Source organism: Chelonoidis abingdonii, chromosome 16, assembly GCF_003597395.2.
Source record: "Chelonoidis abingdonii isolate Lonesome George chromosome 16, CheloAbing_2.0, whole genome shotgun sequence".
Taxonomy (NCBI): domain Eukaryota; kingdom Metazoa; phylum Chordata; order Testudines; family Testudinidae; genus Chelonoidis; species Chelonoidis abingdonii.
In genome coordinates this window covers 12759733-12772869 of record NC_133784.1, presented here as the reverse complement: position 1 = coordinate 12772869, position 13137 = coordinate 12759733, and the positions used below count along the sequence as shown (strand labels likewise).

Below are 13137 nucleotides of genomic sequence, written 5' to 3'. Positions count from 1 at the left end.
CCACAACCAGTGGAGAAACTGAGGCAGGGGCAAAGTGACTCAACCAGGCTGACAGTGAATCAGTGGCAGGAGCAGAGAACTATGCTTAAATGAAGGGGCGAGGCCAAAGGACACAGGTAGGGCTGATGTGACCCTAGCAGCACGCACCCCATAGCCCCCAGTGCTCAGAACACCTATGCAGTTGGGGGAGACAGTGCAAACGTTCTGGGAATCGCACCCTTTATTTAACTAAACCAAGAAACTTGATGAGGGATGTTTAAATAAGAGCAGAGAGGGGGCTGGGTGCTGCACAGCAGGGCCTGCCAGGCTGCGGCCAGCCCTGCCAGAGGAGAGTCAAAGAGGCGTGGGCAGCCCACTCTGGGGCCAAGAGGCACTTGTATTCGGTGCAAGGGCTCCGAGCCTGCCGCAGCTCCTCCCCTCCAAAGTGTCAGTCACAGCCGGGCTACCCCGGTGCCAGAGGGAGGCACTGCAGGTCAGTGCACCTGCTGCTGCTGGCTGTGAGGGGGCTCTCCCAGCAGCTCTGCAGAGGGCAGTGGGTGCAGCTTCAGCGGTGGGGCCGGCGGCTGCTCCTCTTCCACCGACTGGCTCCCATAGGCACTGTCCTCCTTGAGCTCTGAAAAGCAAAGAGCCAGCATGGTGACAAGGGCCCCTCCTGTGCGCCAGCCCTAGGGAGAGGGCTGAGGCACCAGGTGCGCTCCACTGCCCCCCAGGCCTGTCCCAGCCCTTACCTGTGCTTTGCAGCTTGTCGGCCGTCTCCGCTTTGCGAAGCATCCTCACTCCCTCGCTGAGCCCCATGGAGTCCAGTGCCTCCAGCAAGCCCCCCAGGCTGCCACCAGCGAGCTGGAGAGAGAAGGAAGTGAGAGTGGGCTCGGCAAGGGGCCAAGGAGAGGACGGGGGTTCCCTGCAGGGGGGACTCACCTCATAACTGAGCAGGAGGCTCCCGCTGGGGGAGGTCGTGTCCTTGTACGTCTCCACCAGGCTGCGCAGGCCAAGTCTCTGTGCCAGCTCAGTCCAGTCTGAGCCACTGCGGTCCTGATTCAGTAACTCCTCCAGGCCCTGCAGGGTGTTGCTGTCGAGTGACAGGATGGTCCCTAGATGGGGGAAAACACATCAGCCCATTGATGGGCCAGCCCTGCCCAGACACCGCCCCCTCCCAGAGACAGGCTGTCATTGCCATTCCAGCATGCTCAGCCCTCAGAAGGGAGAGGTGTGACTAGGGGGACCCCTGCTCACCTGGCCTGGGGGCAGCAGGCTGCTCCGACTCTGGGCCCTGCAGCGAAGCACGAAGCAAGATCTCCCGCACCTGGGAGAGAGACATACAAGATGTCTGAGCCGTATCCCGAGACCATCCCCACAGCCTGTTCCCCTCATTCCCTCACTGGGCTCACAAGTGCAGGCCGGGTTCCCCCAGCAGAGCAGGGGCTCCCAGCACTCTCCAGAGAACATGCAGAGAGTGGGGGAGAGCAGGGGCAGGGAGTGAGCCCACATGCTGCTGCTCTGCTGGCCCCTGACAGCACCACAGGCCCAGGACAAGCTCCTGGGATCCCACCCTGCCAGAGCTGCAGGTTCAAGGAGCTGCAGTACAGAGGAACCTGGAGAGCAAACACTCCTCTCCCCACCACCAGTCCAAGGCTGCCGTGGAAACCAAGGGCTGAGCAGGGCCCCCAGGGGGCCTGGGCAACAGAAACACCCAATACTAGACACGATGCAGGTCCAGCCTTCAGGGTGGGAAGCAGCCACTGGCTGGGGGGCCAGCATTCCTGCACTGGCCCTTACAGAGCCCAACACCCGCCTTGAAGCCTGGCATTGGCCTCATCAGACCTCTGGTCAGACCAGCCCCCAGAGCCCCACACCCCTCACACCCAGCATCGCAAGCTCATCCCATAGCGAGCCCCGCATCCCAGGAGTATCTAGGACCCCACCCCACACAGCACCGTGGTGCCAACACCTGTCACAGAAGAGCAAAACATTTGTCCTTTAGCTTCTTTTGATGGGATTCAGCAGCTGGAGGGATGGCAGAGCTGCCAGACTCACGTGCCCAACCAGCGCTCTGGGACCCACCGCTCCCTCGCAGGGCAGCTCCCTCCCCAGAGCCAACCCATGCTCTTGGGACTCCAGTTCCTCTGGTTTAACCCCAATGCTCTGTACCTTGTGGCTCCTGGTTAAGTCAAGCGGTGTGTGTCTCCGGCGCTGCTTTGTACCCCGGGTGCCAGGCTCCCTGCTTCTGTGCTCAGCAGCGCTACGGGTATCTGTGTGCTCTGTGTCTGACTCTCCCAGCTCCATGCCTGCCTCCTGATCCTCGGGCCCACTGTCCGTGTCGCTGCTGGCTTCGGACGAGGACGACCTCACCGGCTCATCGTTCTCACAGAGAATGTCCCCTCCTGCGGACAAAGTGAGGTCAGAGCCCAGACAGCATGGTACCTGGAAGAGGGTATGGCCACTCCCACCTGCCCGGGCTGCAGCTGGCTCAGATCCCAGCACCCACATCTCCTTCAAGTCGCCTGTCTCCATTGGGGGGCAGGGATTCAGTCCAGGGAGGGTCGTTCACATGCACTCCTCAGTGCCCGTTAGCCAGCCTGGATTTGCAGGCTTCGGCTTCCATTTCACACCCCTCTCCTTGGGCCAGGACTCAGGGCAACTGGCCTGGCCCAGCATATGCAGAGGAAGGAGGTTACAGCATCAGGTCAGATCTCACTCGCCCCAGAGTCCACCCCCAACCTGGCCAGCAGAGCACCCTCTGCTGGAGTTATCACTTCTGTCTGTACCTCAGCTGCCCTCCATCTGCCACCTCCCACTGGCTGGGCCAGTACCACAAGCAGAGAGCCCACTCATTAGCCCTGCCCCCTCCTTTGGAGGCTAGTCTTGGTGGGAGGGCCAGACACTGGGGCACCAGGAAAGAGCCTGCCTCCTTATCTGAGAAGCACCTAGCATAGCTCCTGGTGCTACAGGTCTAGCAGCCAACAACAAGGGCTGCTGGGATTGCCAGCCCCAGGGAGCAGAGAGAAGCTACCTGCTTTGATGAGCATTTTGGTGAGGATGGGGGAGCCCAGGCCTGCAGCCAGGTGCAGAGGGGTGTTTCCAGCAAACGTCCGAGCATTGACATCAGCTCCCAGCTAGAGAGAAATGCAAGAGTCAATGAAGAACAGGCAGCAGCGACACACCAAGAAGAGACGCAGCCCCTGTATGCCGGTCGCAGCACCATGGGGGAAACACAGACTGCCAGTCTCAGCAGTGGCAGTCTGCTCTCTGGGCAGCAGAGAACCCAGGGACAGGCACAAGCCCTGACCCACAGAGCAGGGCCAGGCAGCCACATGCCCCACAGGCAGGCCTCCTTGCACCCCAGCCTGTGTGCTGCAACCACATACAGGCTCTAAGGGAAACCAACCGAACCAGTATTAGATGGTGGGGGGCAATTCTGAACCCCCTGCCCAATCCCACACCAACCCGATGGGCCCCCCTGAAGCTCAACCAAAGAATCTGCCACTCCCGTCCCAACAGCCCAGCCCCGAGGCAGACCAGAGCTGGGAACCTTGACCCTGCCGCACACTCCCGGACACCCTGGATCCAGAGGGCTCCCTGCCCTGTACCTTCTTCACCAGGTGGCCGGCCATGTTGAGGTTCTCCATCTCCACGGCCAGGTGCAGAGGTGTTCGGCCGCCCTGCCGCTCCACAGCATTCACGTCCGCTCCCATCCTCACCAGCAGGTCCAAGCAGGCCAGGCTCTTCACCCTCACAGCCAGGTGCACAGGGAGCAGGCCTGGAACATGGAGCAAGTTTTAGCCCCTCAGCTCACTCCACAAGGAGGATGTGTTCCCCCAGCTCCACCTGGAGCCCCAGCAGGGCAAGCTTCCCCCGGCCCTGCCCTGCAGGGGAGTTCAGACTCTGGCCCACGCTGGCAAGGGCCTTTAGCGACGCAGATACATGGCCACCAAGGGCTTGGAGGCTTATGTACCAGGGCAGGTGACTTCTGCGAGGTGGTGGTGGGGTGGGGGGCTAGAGGGACCCTCCCTGTCTCATTTCACACAGGCCACTAAGCCTGGATTTGAACTAGTGACCTACAGGATACAGGCCAGCTTTGGGGCTTCCAGCCTTTTCTTGGAAGTCCAGCCCATAGGGAGGCAGAGCCCTGCTGAGAGCCAGTCTGCCCTTGGCTCAGTACCATCCCATCCCCTAGCTCTCCCTGCCCGGGGTGCCCTCTCACCATGGTAATTGGGTGTGCTGAGCAGACAGGGGATGGCGGAGCCCAAGTGCCCCAGCAGCGTCCTCAGCATGGCCTCGTCGCCCGTCTGGAGCGCCAGGTGCAGCAGTGAGTTGCCGTAGCGATCCAGCAGAGTGGGGTCTGCATGGGCCTGCAGCAGTAACGCCACCACCTGGTGCTGCTTGGTGATCACTGCCAGGTGCAAGGGAGTCTGGGAGGGAGACAGGAGACAACCAGCTCACCGGGGGGCCAAGAGCCAGCGGGATACTCTCAAACCGACAGCCCCACTCCCTTTGCTCTCACAGCAGGAGCCCCCAACCTTCCCACCACACTAGCACCTTCCAGACACACCAACAACATGGCCTAATCTCCCTCCAGCGACGGGGGAGTGCTGCATCCCAACTCAGGATACATGGTTTACAGACCAAGGCGCCCGCCTACCCTGGGGGATGCACCCAGAGGCAGCCAGCTGGAGCTGGAGGAAGGGCTCCCGGCACTGGCAAGCCAGGCCTCTGGCAGGATCTGGCATGGCCTGGGCAGCTTGGAGTCATGCTCTGCGAGCAGAGGGATAGGAAGAAGATGGCTGCAGCTAGAGAATCACAACAGCCCTTCATCAGTCAGAGAAAGGCAGGAATCCTGGAAGATGCTTTGGGCAGCGCAGGTGGGGCCCCAGGGAGCAGATGGGGTCACTGTACCTGCTGCAAGTGGTTTGCCACGTTGATGATCTGCTGGTTGGGGATGCTGAGGACAACCTGGATCAGCTGCTCAATCACAGTTGTCTGCTCGTGGATGATGGCGAGATGCAAAGGCCTGCAGGCAAAGAGGGATGGCAAGCTCAGAGCAGCATTTCAGTGGCCGTTCACTGCGGTGAGCCGGCACTGTGCTGCTCAGTCCAGCTGCATGCCTCCTCCCCAGGTGGGCCCCAGCCCCAAACTCCCTCCCTGCTCTTCCTCCATTCTGGCCTTCCCAGCAGATCCCTGTTCCCAGTGACCATCAGTGTGAGGCTGCATGGGGTCCTGCACCCTATGGAGCCCTGAGCCACCATCCATGGCCTTACCCCACTCCAGGGGGGAATGAATTCCATATGACCTGGCCCCATGCCCTGCATGGAAGGAGCTTTGGCTTCCTGGGCCAAAAAGGGAGCTGGCTCGAGGCTACGGAGCAACGTAGAGCCGCTGGAGAGAGACATCTGCTCTTGGGGGAGAGGGAGCTAGCTGGCTCAGCCTAGACCCCATGTGCCAGAGCAGGGCTCTGTAGAGTCCTGGCCAGAGCTGGGTCTGCCCATCCCCAGGGAGCAAGGTCCATTTGGGAGTCTCCAGGAGTGGAGTGGAAAGGATTGCGCAAAAGCTGTAAGAGCACAGGTCCAGCACAAGCCCTACCCCCACAAAACCAGAGCCCTCCACAGCTGGCGCTGTCCTCTAGCCCCCAACTCCCGTTCCCTGAGGACTCACGTGTCTCCGTTCTCATCCTGGGATGCGGCCAGGTGCCGCTGCACGGCCAGCAGCATGCGTGGGTCAGCAGTGACCGAGTAGCTCAGCAGGGCATGGGCACTGCGCTGAGCCAGAGCCAGCATCCTCATGCTGCAGAGCTGGGCTGGAAATCAAAGCCGGGAATTGACCCCTGGACAGACAGGTCAGGGACCAACAAGATCCACCATCTAACTGGAATTGCCAGTCCTCCATTCTGCCAACAGCCTGTGAATGCCCCCACCCCACCACACACATTTTGCCTCAGACCCCTCTTTCAACCCAGCCCGGGGATCAGCCCTTCCCTCGCCGTCTCCCCACCCACCATACCGTGGTAATGCAACTCCTGACGGTGGCTCTCCTCTGGCGAACTGGGCTGCTTCCCAGTCTCCCCAGGCAGGTGCTTGCCATCCCCCTCCTCTTCCATGTTGGTGGCCCTGGTCATCTGCACCCCCCCTTGGTAGCCGCCTACGGGATGGGGGCCAGACGAGTAGATGTTGTTGTAAGTCAGCCCCGAGGAGTATGGATAGTTTAGATTCCCGCCTGCGGACCAAGAGGGAAAGAGCTGTGACAAAGGCAGGATCTGGGGGAATGCCAGCTCCCCCACACGCCATATTGCTGCTGCTGGCTCTGCAGATCAAGAGGGTTGGGGTCTCCCAGGCCAGCCTGGGATGAGTAACTTGCTCTGCCATAGCTCCCCACAGCGGGGAACAGCTCAACTCACCTCCGCCAGAGCCAAAGCCACTGCTTCCACCGCCGGCCCCTCCCATGTGCGAGCCCCCACCAAAGTGCTGGGGGAACTGAGGCAGCACCTTCTTCCGCTTCCTCTCCACCTCCTCCTTATCTGCAAGCAAGACACATGGGGGAGGATCAGAGCCAGGACCCAGCCCGACCTGTGCTGGGACAGCACTTTCCTGGCAGCCGCAGGCTCCTTCTTGGGGCTCACTGCAAGCAGACAGCGGCTCCAAGCTGAGTTAAGTCAACCTGAAGAGCCCCGCGCCGAGCACCACTCACCTTCCACCACTGGGTAGTAGGTAAACTGCTTGGAGTCGCTCACATCCCCCCCACGTTTCCGCTTCAGCTGCAGGAAAACAGTGACGGGGCGGTCGATCTTGGGCTTGTGGTAGGGCGGAGTGCGGAAGACGATGGCATACTGCAGGCAACCCAGGAGAGGGAGTTATGCACCGGTGCCACCTTCACAGCCCCACACTCCCCATAGCAACCTCAGCAGTACAGCCTGGCCACCCCTAGGATCCATCACCGTGGCAATAGCGCATCCCCAGCCCAGCTGGCAGAACTGGGTGCTGCCCATGCCAAAACCCTCAACCCACTCTCCACCCATACAGCAGCCCTGACCCCATCCTGCCCACTGCACCTGCTTGTGAACATCCGTAGGGGAGAAGTCCCCAAAGGCTTGCCAGCCATTCTCATCATCCTCGTAGAACCGCACCTCAATGTCATCTGTGGGGGAGAACGGGGCATTTACCATGGGGGCTCCAGCAGCGCCCAGTCTGCCTGACCCCTCTCACACTGCGCAAGGACCCTGCTTCCTTCTGCTCTCCCACAGCTGCCTTAGAACCAGCCACTATCCTTATCAACCTCTGTCTCCCCAAGCGTGAGGCACAACACGGCCCTGACCCCAAACACCAGCCCCAGAGCAACAAGCTTCGGCAAGGATGAACGAAAATGGCTCCAAGTAACACAGGTCTTGGAGACGTGGTGCTCACAGGGGCACGGGGCAGAGGTATGCCCATCGTGGGGTTATGTTAAACAACAACATGATTCGGATGGGCCTTCTCCTTACAACCCAATCCATCTCAGGTTGCACCTCCTACTCCCCAGAAGGCCAGGCCAGAGACACATGTATCTTCCCCCACTGCCTCCGCCTCCAGCTTCTCTCAGTTCACCCCCCTACCACCACCAACCTGGCCATTGAACCAAGACTCAGCCTGCTGTCCAGCCAGTCTGACTCCAAAAAAGGCTCACCCAGATGGGAAGGAGGGAGTTCCTGCTAACCCTCAGAGCATCCTACCGAAACACGGGGTGCTGAGAGACCCCGAGACCCCTCATGACAACTTGCTCTCCCCCCACCCGCCCCCAAGGAGCAGCACATAAGCACGCCCAGATGGGTTTTGGAGAGGAATGAAAGTAAAAGACTCAACTGGCTGCTGGCAGGCTGCTTACCTTTCTGAACTTTATCACACAGCAAGTAGACCTCATCCCCTCCCCGCACCGAGCCAGCTGTCTTATCCATCCGGGAGATCTTCAGGTTGGAAGCCCCAGGTGACTCTGTGGAGCAGGAAAGCAGTTAGAGCTCAGCCACAGAGGCACTGCCCAGTCCTGGGGATGCACAGCAGTAACACAGCGGGGACGGGTGGGAACAGGGAGAGAATGTCAGGGAAATCTCCAAAGAGTCACATATGAGTCATGGCAAAGTCCCTGATATGTGACTCATCCGCGATCCTCCCTTCCCCCAGCATGACCCACAGGGCAGCTCCTTGCTCCTGGCAGGGGTGATGGCAAGAACAGGCACCCACTTGCCACAATCGAGCCCACCGACTGGCAACACAGCCCAGGGGAAATACCCCTTAGCTCACATCAGTGGGTTCAGGGGAAATGCCCCATCAAGCTGCCAAATGAGAGTTCCCAACAAGGAGACACCCTTCCCTGGCTGCCACCCCATAGGCAAGTCCAGGGCCCAGCAAGGACGTGCCCTGAGGAGGCCACATCTCCTGCTGGCCACTCCATGCATTGTGAGAGGGGAGCTGGGTTGAGCAGAGCCCACAATGAGTTCTGGGCCAAGGGGGTTCCAGGTACATGCGCAGCATCCTTCCCTTCAGGAGGCGCTGGGCACATCAAATCCGCTGTAGCTCGGAGCAATGGCAGGTGCCACTGGGTCTGGCCAGTGCCTGCACTTACTGCTGTCATGGATCGGATCTGAGATGACAGGGTTCAGGGGCAGTGTGAAGTTCCCGTTGCTGTCACGGAGGTAGGCGGTGAAACGGAGGCGCACGATGCTCAGGTCCATCACCTTCTTCAACTCCTTTGCCTCCACTTCAATCTCCCGCAGCTCAGACTCTGCACGAGAGAGGGAGCAGAAGTCTGGGTTACAGACTGCCTGGCAACAGGAAAGGACTCTGGCTCAAAGCTCCCAGAGCCCTCCCTCCCCAACACCAGCACACAGCCTACACCAGTGCATCCCTCCTGCAGGCTGTATCAGCCCACCCTCAAGTTTATGCAGCTCCCCTGCACACTGTGCAAGGGGTCAGGCCCACTCCAGATCCCCAGAGTCACAAGACCCTCTACAACCCATGTCTAGGTCCCCCCACCTCGATTCCACGGCCCTTCCCTCCTAGCAACATACGACAGACCCATGCCCACCTCTTCCCCCCCCCTCCCTAGCCCCCTCCTCGGCTCTCAGACCTACTGGGCACCCTTCCTTGCTGCTGTGCCCAGAGCACCTGGCTCCACCATGGAAGAGCCCTCACCTGTCAGCGCCTGATTTCTATTGCGTATCTTCTGCTGCTTCAACTTGTCCTTCATGATCTCCATCATGTTCTTCTTGGTCACATGGAGCACCCCAAGGTTGTTGAATCTGAGAGAGGGAAGCCCAAGGCCCAATCAGAGAGCGAGCACAGGAGAGTGGGGAAGAACATCAGAACAGGCATACTGGGCCAGACCAAGGGTCCATCCAGCCCAACATCCTGTCTACCAACAGTGGCCAATGGCAGGTGCCCCGGAGGGAGTGAATCTAACAGGCAATAATCAAGTGATCTCTCTCCTGCCATCCATCTCCACACTCTGACAAACAGAGGCTAGGGACACCATTCGTTACCCATCCTGGCTAACAGCCATTAATGGACTTAACCTCCATGAATTTATCTCGTTCTCTTTTAAACCCTGTTATAGTCCTAACCTTCACAACCTCCTCAGGCAGGAGTTCCACAAGTTGACTGTGCGCTGTCTGCCTACCAGCTATAGCAGGAGGGGGGAGAGGTGGATGCCAGTCACTGAAACAAAACTAAAGACAAACGGAGGGAAAGCACTGGGTAGCCACTGGGTTCAGGGCAGGGTGGAAGATTTAGGGAGCAAGGAGTTGGCTATTTAAGGAAGCCTTGATGCAGAAGACATCCACATAAGTTGGAAAAGGGTCAGTCTGATGGCGATGCACAGACAGTGGCATTCTAGGGAAAGGCCAGATGGTCAGTAGCTTTACCTGGTGTGGAGATTAGACATGCAGGCCTGCAAGTGACACCCCTGGCAAGTATGAGGACACAGCACTGATTTGGGGGGGATGCGATCGAGTCAGGCAAAGGTATCTGAATCTAACCCACACTAGCCTACTGTAGGTCTAACTGTCCGTGTCCAGCCTACTACTGTGCTTAGATCTAGTTCTGATTAAAAGAGGAGCAGATCAAAGCACTCTAAGAAATGTTAACGTGTGTCAACAGGGCACAGGCCAGTGCAGGTAGACTGTAGACAAGCCATGAGCCATGAGCTGGATTTTTAATGGAAGTTCCTAGGGCTAGAGACTAATAAGCTTAATGTTCAGGAGAACATTTAGACCCTGCCTCGGCCCAGCTGTGAGGAAAGACTCTGTAGCAGAGTTCATGCACCTTCCTGAAAATCTCACCGCTTTTATAGGACTTTCACTAGCGCTCTGTGATTCACCTGCTGTTCAAAACAGAACTGCTGTCCTCAGAGAAAGAGTCGTCCCTCCCCCACAGGGGTGGGTTTCTTGTGCATTAGTTCACTCTTTCACGGTGTCCCCCACTCGCTACAGCCAGCTATGAGCTCTGCCTGCTTCGGCAATGGCACAAGGCTTGCCAGAGAGTTTCACACAACAGATTAGTGGATAAGCCCTTTCCACGTGGGCTAGGCATTTATGAAGGTGGACAAGGCACTGGCTAGAAAGCAGAGGGCTGGGGCTCAAGGACTGCTTAGTGCAAAGCATGAGAAGTGAAGCCCATGGAATATATTACTGTCTGCTAGCCATCAGGACACCTGCAGAGGATGCCAAGCTAAGAGCCAGAGGAGATCCCATAGGGATGGAGAGGTGCAGAGGACAGTTGCTCTATCTGCTCAGCACATCAGAGTAACACTAACACCACCCGGTACCCACTGAGTCACAGATTGGCCTCTGGCCAGGTGCCCAAGCATGTCTTCCCAGCCCTAGGCACTAGTACGTACTGTGCCGTCATGTCCTTAGGTCCCACAGTCACGATGCAATTGCCAGCCTCGTTGCACTGCTTCCCCACCAGGCTGTGAGCATGCACTCGCGGAGGGTCGCTGTGGGTCACCAAGTCTACCTCTATCCGCGCCACACCTCCGTAGTTGCAGATCTGATGGGAGAAGGCGGGTGAGAGGAAGCCAGAGCGTTTCTCCTTGGCAGGCGTGGGAGAGTGGTGCACAGGCTGCAGCCTCCACCCCCCTCCCCATGGCATTCTATCCCTGGGGTCACCACCCTGCTCTGTTGCAGCACTGCCTCTGCTGATGGCTCCCCTGGGGGCACACTCCCCCTCAACTTCTCCCCGAACTCCTGCAAGCCCCTCGGGGCAGGAACAAGTCCTGTCCTCAGCACTATGAACATACAGGGCTTTATTAATATCTCCATGGAGACTCACATGCCTCCTCAAGGCCCCAGAGCAATCACCTCTGCACATGCAGGCAAGGTGCTGTGGGTAACCCCAGGTACCCACAGCCGTGCAGAGCAGCACCATCTCTTGCATGCATGACACTCACCTTGACAGTGGGGTAAGTCTTGCGTCCCTTCTCGCTGGATGCTCCAGGCAGCCCACCATGTGAGGGGCCTTCACAGCCGTACCGGAAACGGAAACCGCGCTGCAGAACCAGAACATCAGGTCACTGCATTGCAGAGCCACTCAGCCAAAGACCCCCAACACACCGGGCAATCAGGGGAAAAACCTGAATTTCATGCTGAAGACAGTCGAGTTACCAACCTAATACACACATTACTGAGCACTGGGGGGACTGAATGAGAGCACTGGCCAGGGGAACTCACAGCTGCTCCCACCCCAGGTTCTTCTAGGAAGGGGCACTGTGGGGAACAAGTCAGGAGATGCTGCCTGTGCGGAGCTCACAGCTACCCAGGGAGAGATGGTCCACAGAGTCCTCACCTGTTTTGGCTGCTCGATGATGATGAGATACGGACCTTCGGCTGGAGAAGAGAAAGGAAAGACACCAAGTGAAAAATGCGTTTATCTACACGTGGGTGTCAATGGTTTAAAATCCACTGACAGTGGCCAAAAGGGAGAGGAAAGAGGGGGAGGCAGGGTCAATGCTGGAGGTGAAGTCAGTTCACCCATGCGCTACAGCAGAGCCAGGGAGGGGTCCCATAGCATCTATGAGGTAACAGTGTTTCTGGAAGCAGCATTAATGGGGGGTAAGAGCCGTGCTGAGGAGGGAGACAGACAGACCAGGTCTTCCCACTCACAAGAGCCCTAAGATCACATAGGGAGGAATGGGGACCCCCGGGGAACTGAATGCAGGCTGACCCCATGCGTGAGACTGCAGCCAGCCAGGTACAGCAGGCTCCCCACAGCAGAGTGGGGAATTCCTGCCGCTCCCAGCAGAATTCACAGCCTGTCACTCTGACCCAAGATCCTGGTCAGGCCAAGAAATGATTTGATGTGAGCCAGCTTCTTGGGAATTCCCCTCTCCCTGTGCTCCTTGCGCTCTGTGTCTTGGGTGAGGCGCCCAGAATGAGGCAGCTCCCTGACACACACGCACACCCCCGGCCGCCGCGCTAAGCAAGCGCTGGGTCGGCCAGGACCTTACCCGTCTCCATCAGCGGCTCCTTCTGCTCCATCATGTGGGAGCTGAACTGGAAGTCGTCATAGTCGATCCCATCCAGGCACTTCATGGAGAAGAAGGGGGAGAGCAGAGAGTGAGACCCTGCGAGCACCTAGGGTGCACCCCCACATGGCAGAACAAGAGGGGGGACCCCCGTCCATGAGCAAGGCACAGAAGTGTCACCCCCAACCCAGCTGCAGCCCATTTGAGGGCCACACCCCAATATCCACCCCAGAGCCAGCCAAAGCGAGACCCTCCCACCAAGCCCCAGCCCCCAACCCAGAGCCGACCCTCCCCCCAGAGCTGGCTCAAGTGAGACCCTCTCCCGAGCCCCCCCACCGCACCCCAGAGCGGGCCCAAGCGGGATCCCCAGGGGTGAACCGCCCCAGCGCGGGGGGGAAGGTGGGGGGACGGCCGGGACTCACCGCGTTGTAGGGCTCGTCCATGGCTGAGCCGGGCTGCACTGCGGTGCCTGGGCCGGGCCTGCGAGAGAGGCGAGCGCTCAGCGGACCGGCGGGGAACGCGGGGGGGGGCAGGAAAGTTGGGGCCGCGCCGCCCGGAAAGTCCCTAGAAATCCAGCCCGGGGCTGGAAATGACGGGCCCGCGCGTCACCGGTCCGCCGGCCCGCCCCCGCTCCCGCCCCGCGGGGCCCCTCCCCCG

General features: G+C 59.3%; 1 protein-coding gene across 3 annotated transcripts in view; it reads right to left on the bottom strand.

Moving 5' to 3' along the window:
* Positions 1-202: 202 nt before the first annotated feature.
* The window catches only part of NFKB2 (nuclear factor kappa B subunit 2), a 61716-nt gene continuing 48781 nt past the window's right edge, over positions 203-13137 (bottom strand). For all 3 annotated transcript variants that reach the window (XM_075072916.1, XM_032778239.2, XM_032778238.2), the window contains 22 exons: positions 12903-12960; positions 12463-12541; positions 11802-11842; positions 11407-11505; positions 10855-11006; positions 9153-9259; positions 8584-8742; positions 7849-7953; positions 7040-7125; positions 6679-6817; positions 6389-6508; positions 5995-6207; positions 5650-5791; positions 4894-5008; positions 4202-4409; positions 3588-3757; positions 3011-3113; positions 2149-2381; positions 1234-1303; positions 919-1091; positions 729-840; positions 203-613 (listed from right to left, as the gene is read on the bottom strand). In XM_075072916.1, coding sequence (XP_074929017.1) covers positions 474-613; positions 729-840; positions 919-1091; positions 1234-1303; positions 2149-2381; positions 3011-3113; positions 3588-3757; positions 4202-4409; positions 4894-5008; positions 5650-5791; positions 5995-6207; positions 6389-6508; positions 6679-6817; positions 7040-7125; positions 7849-7953; positions 8584-8742; positions 9153-9259; positions 10855-11006; positions 11407-11505; positions 11802-11842; positions 12463-12541; positions 12903-12960 — 2824 coding nt within the window. In that variant the 3' untranslated portion in view covers positions 203-473. The remainder of the gene's footprint in view (positions 614-728; positions 841-918; positions 1092-1233; positions 1304-2148; positions 2382-3010; positions 3114-3587; positions 3758-4201; positions 4410-4893; positions 5009-5649; positions 5792-5994; positions 6208-6388; positions 6509-6678; positions 6818-7039; positions 7126-7848; positions 7954-8583; positions 8743-9152; positions 9260-10854; positions 11007-11406; positions 11506-11801; positions 11843-12462; positions 12542-12902; positions 12961-13137) is intronic.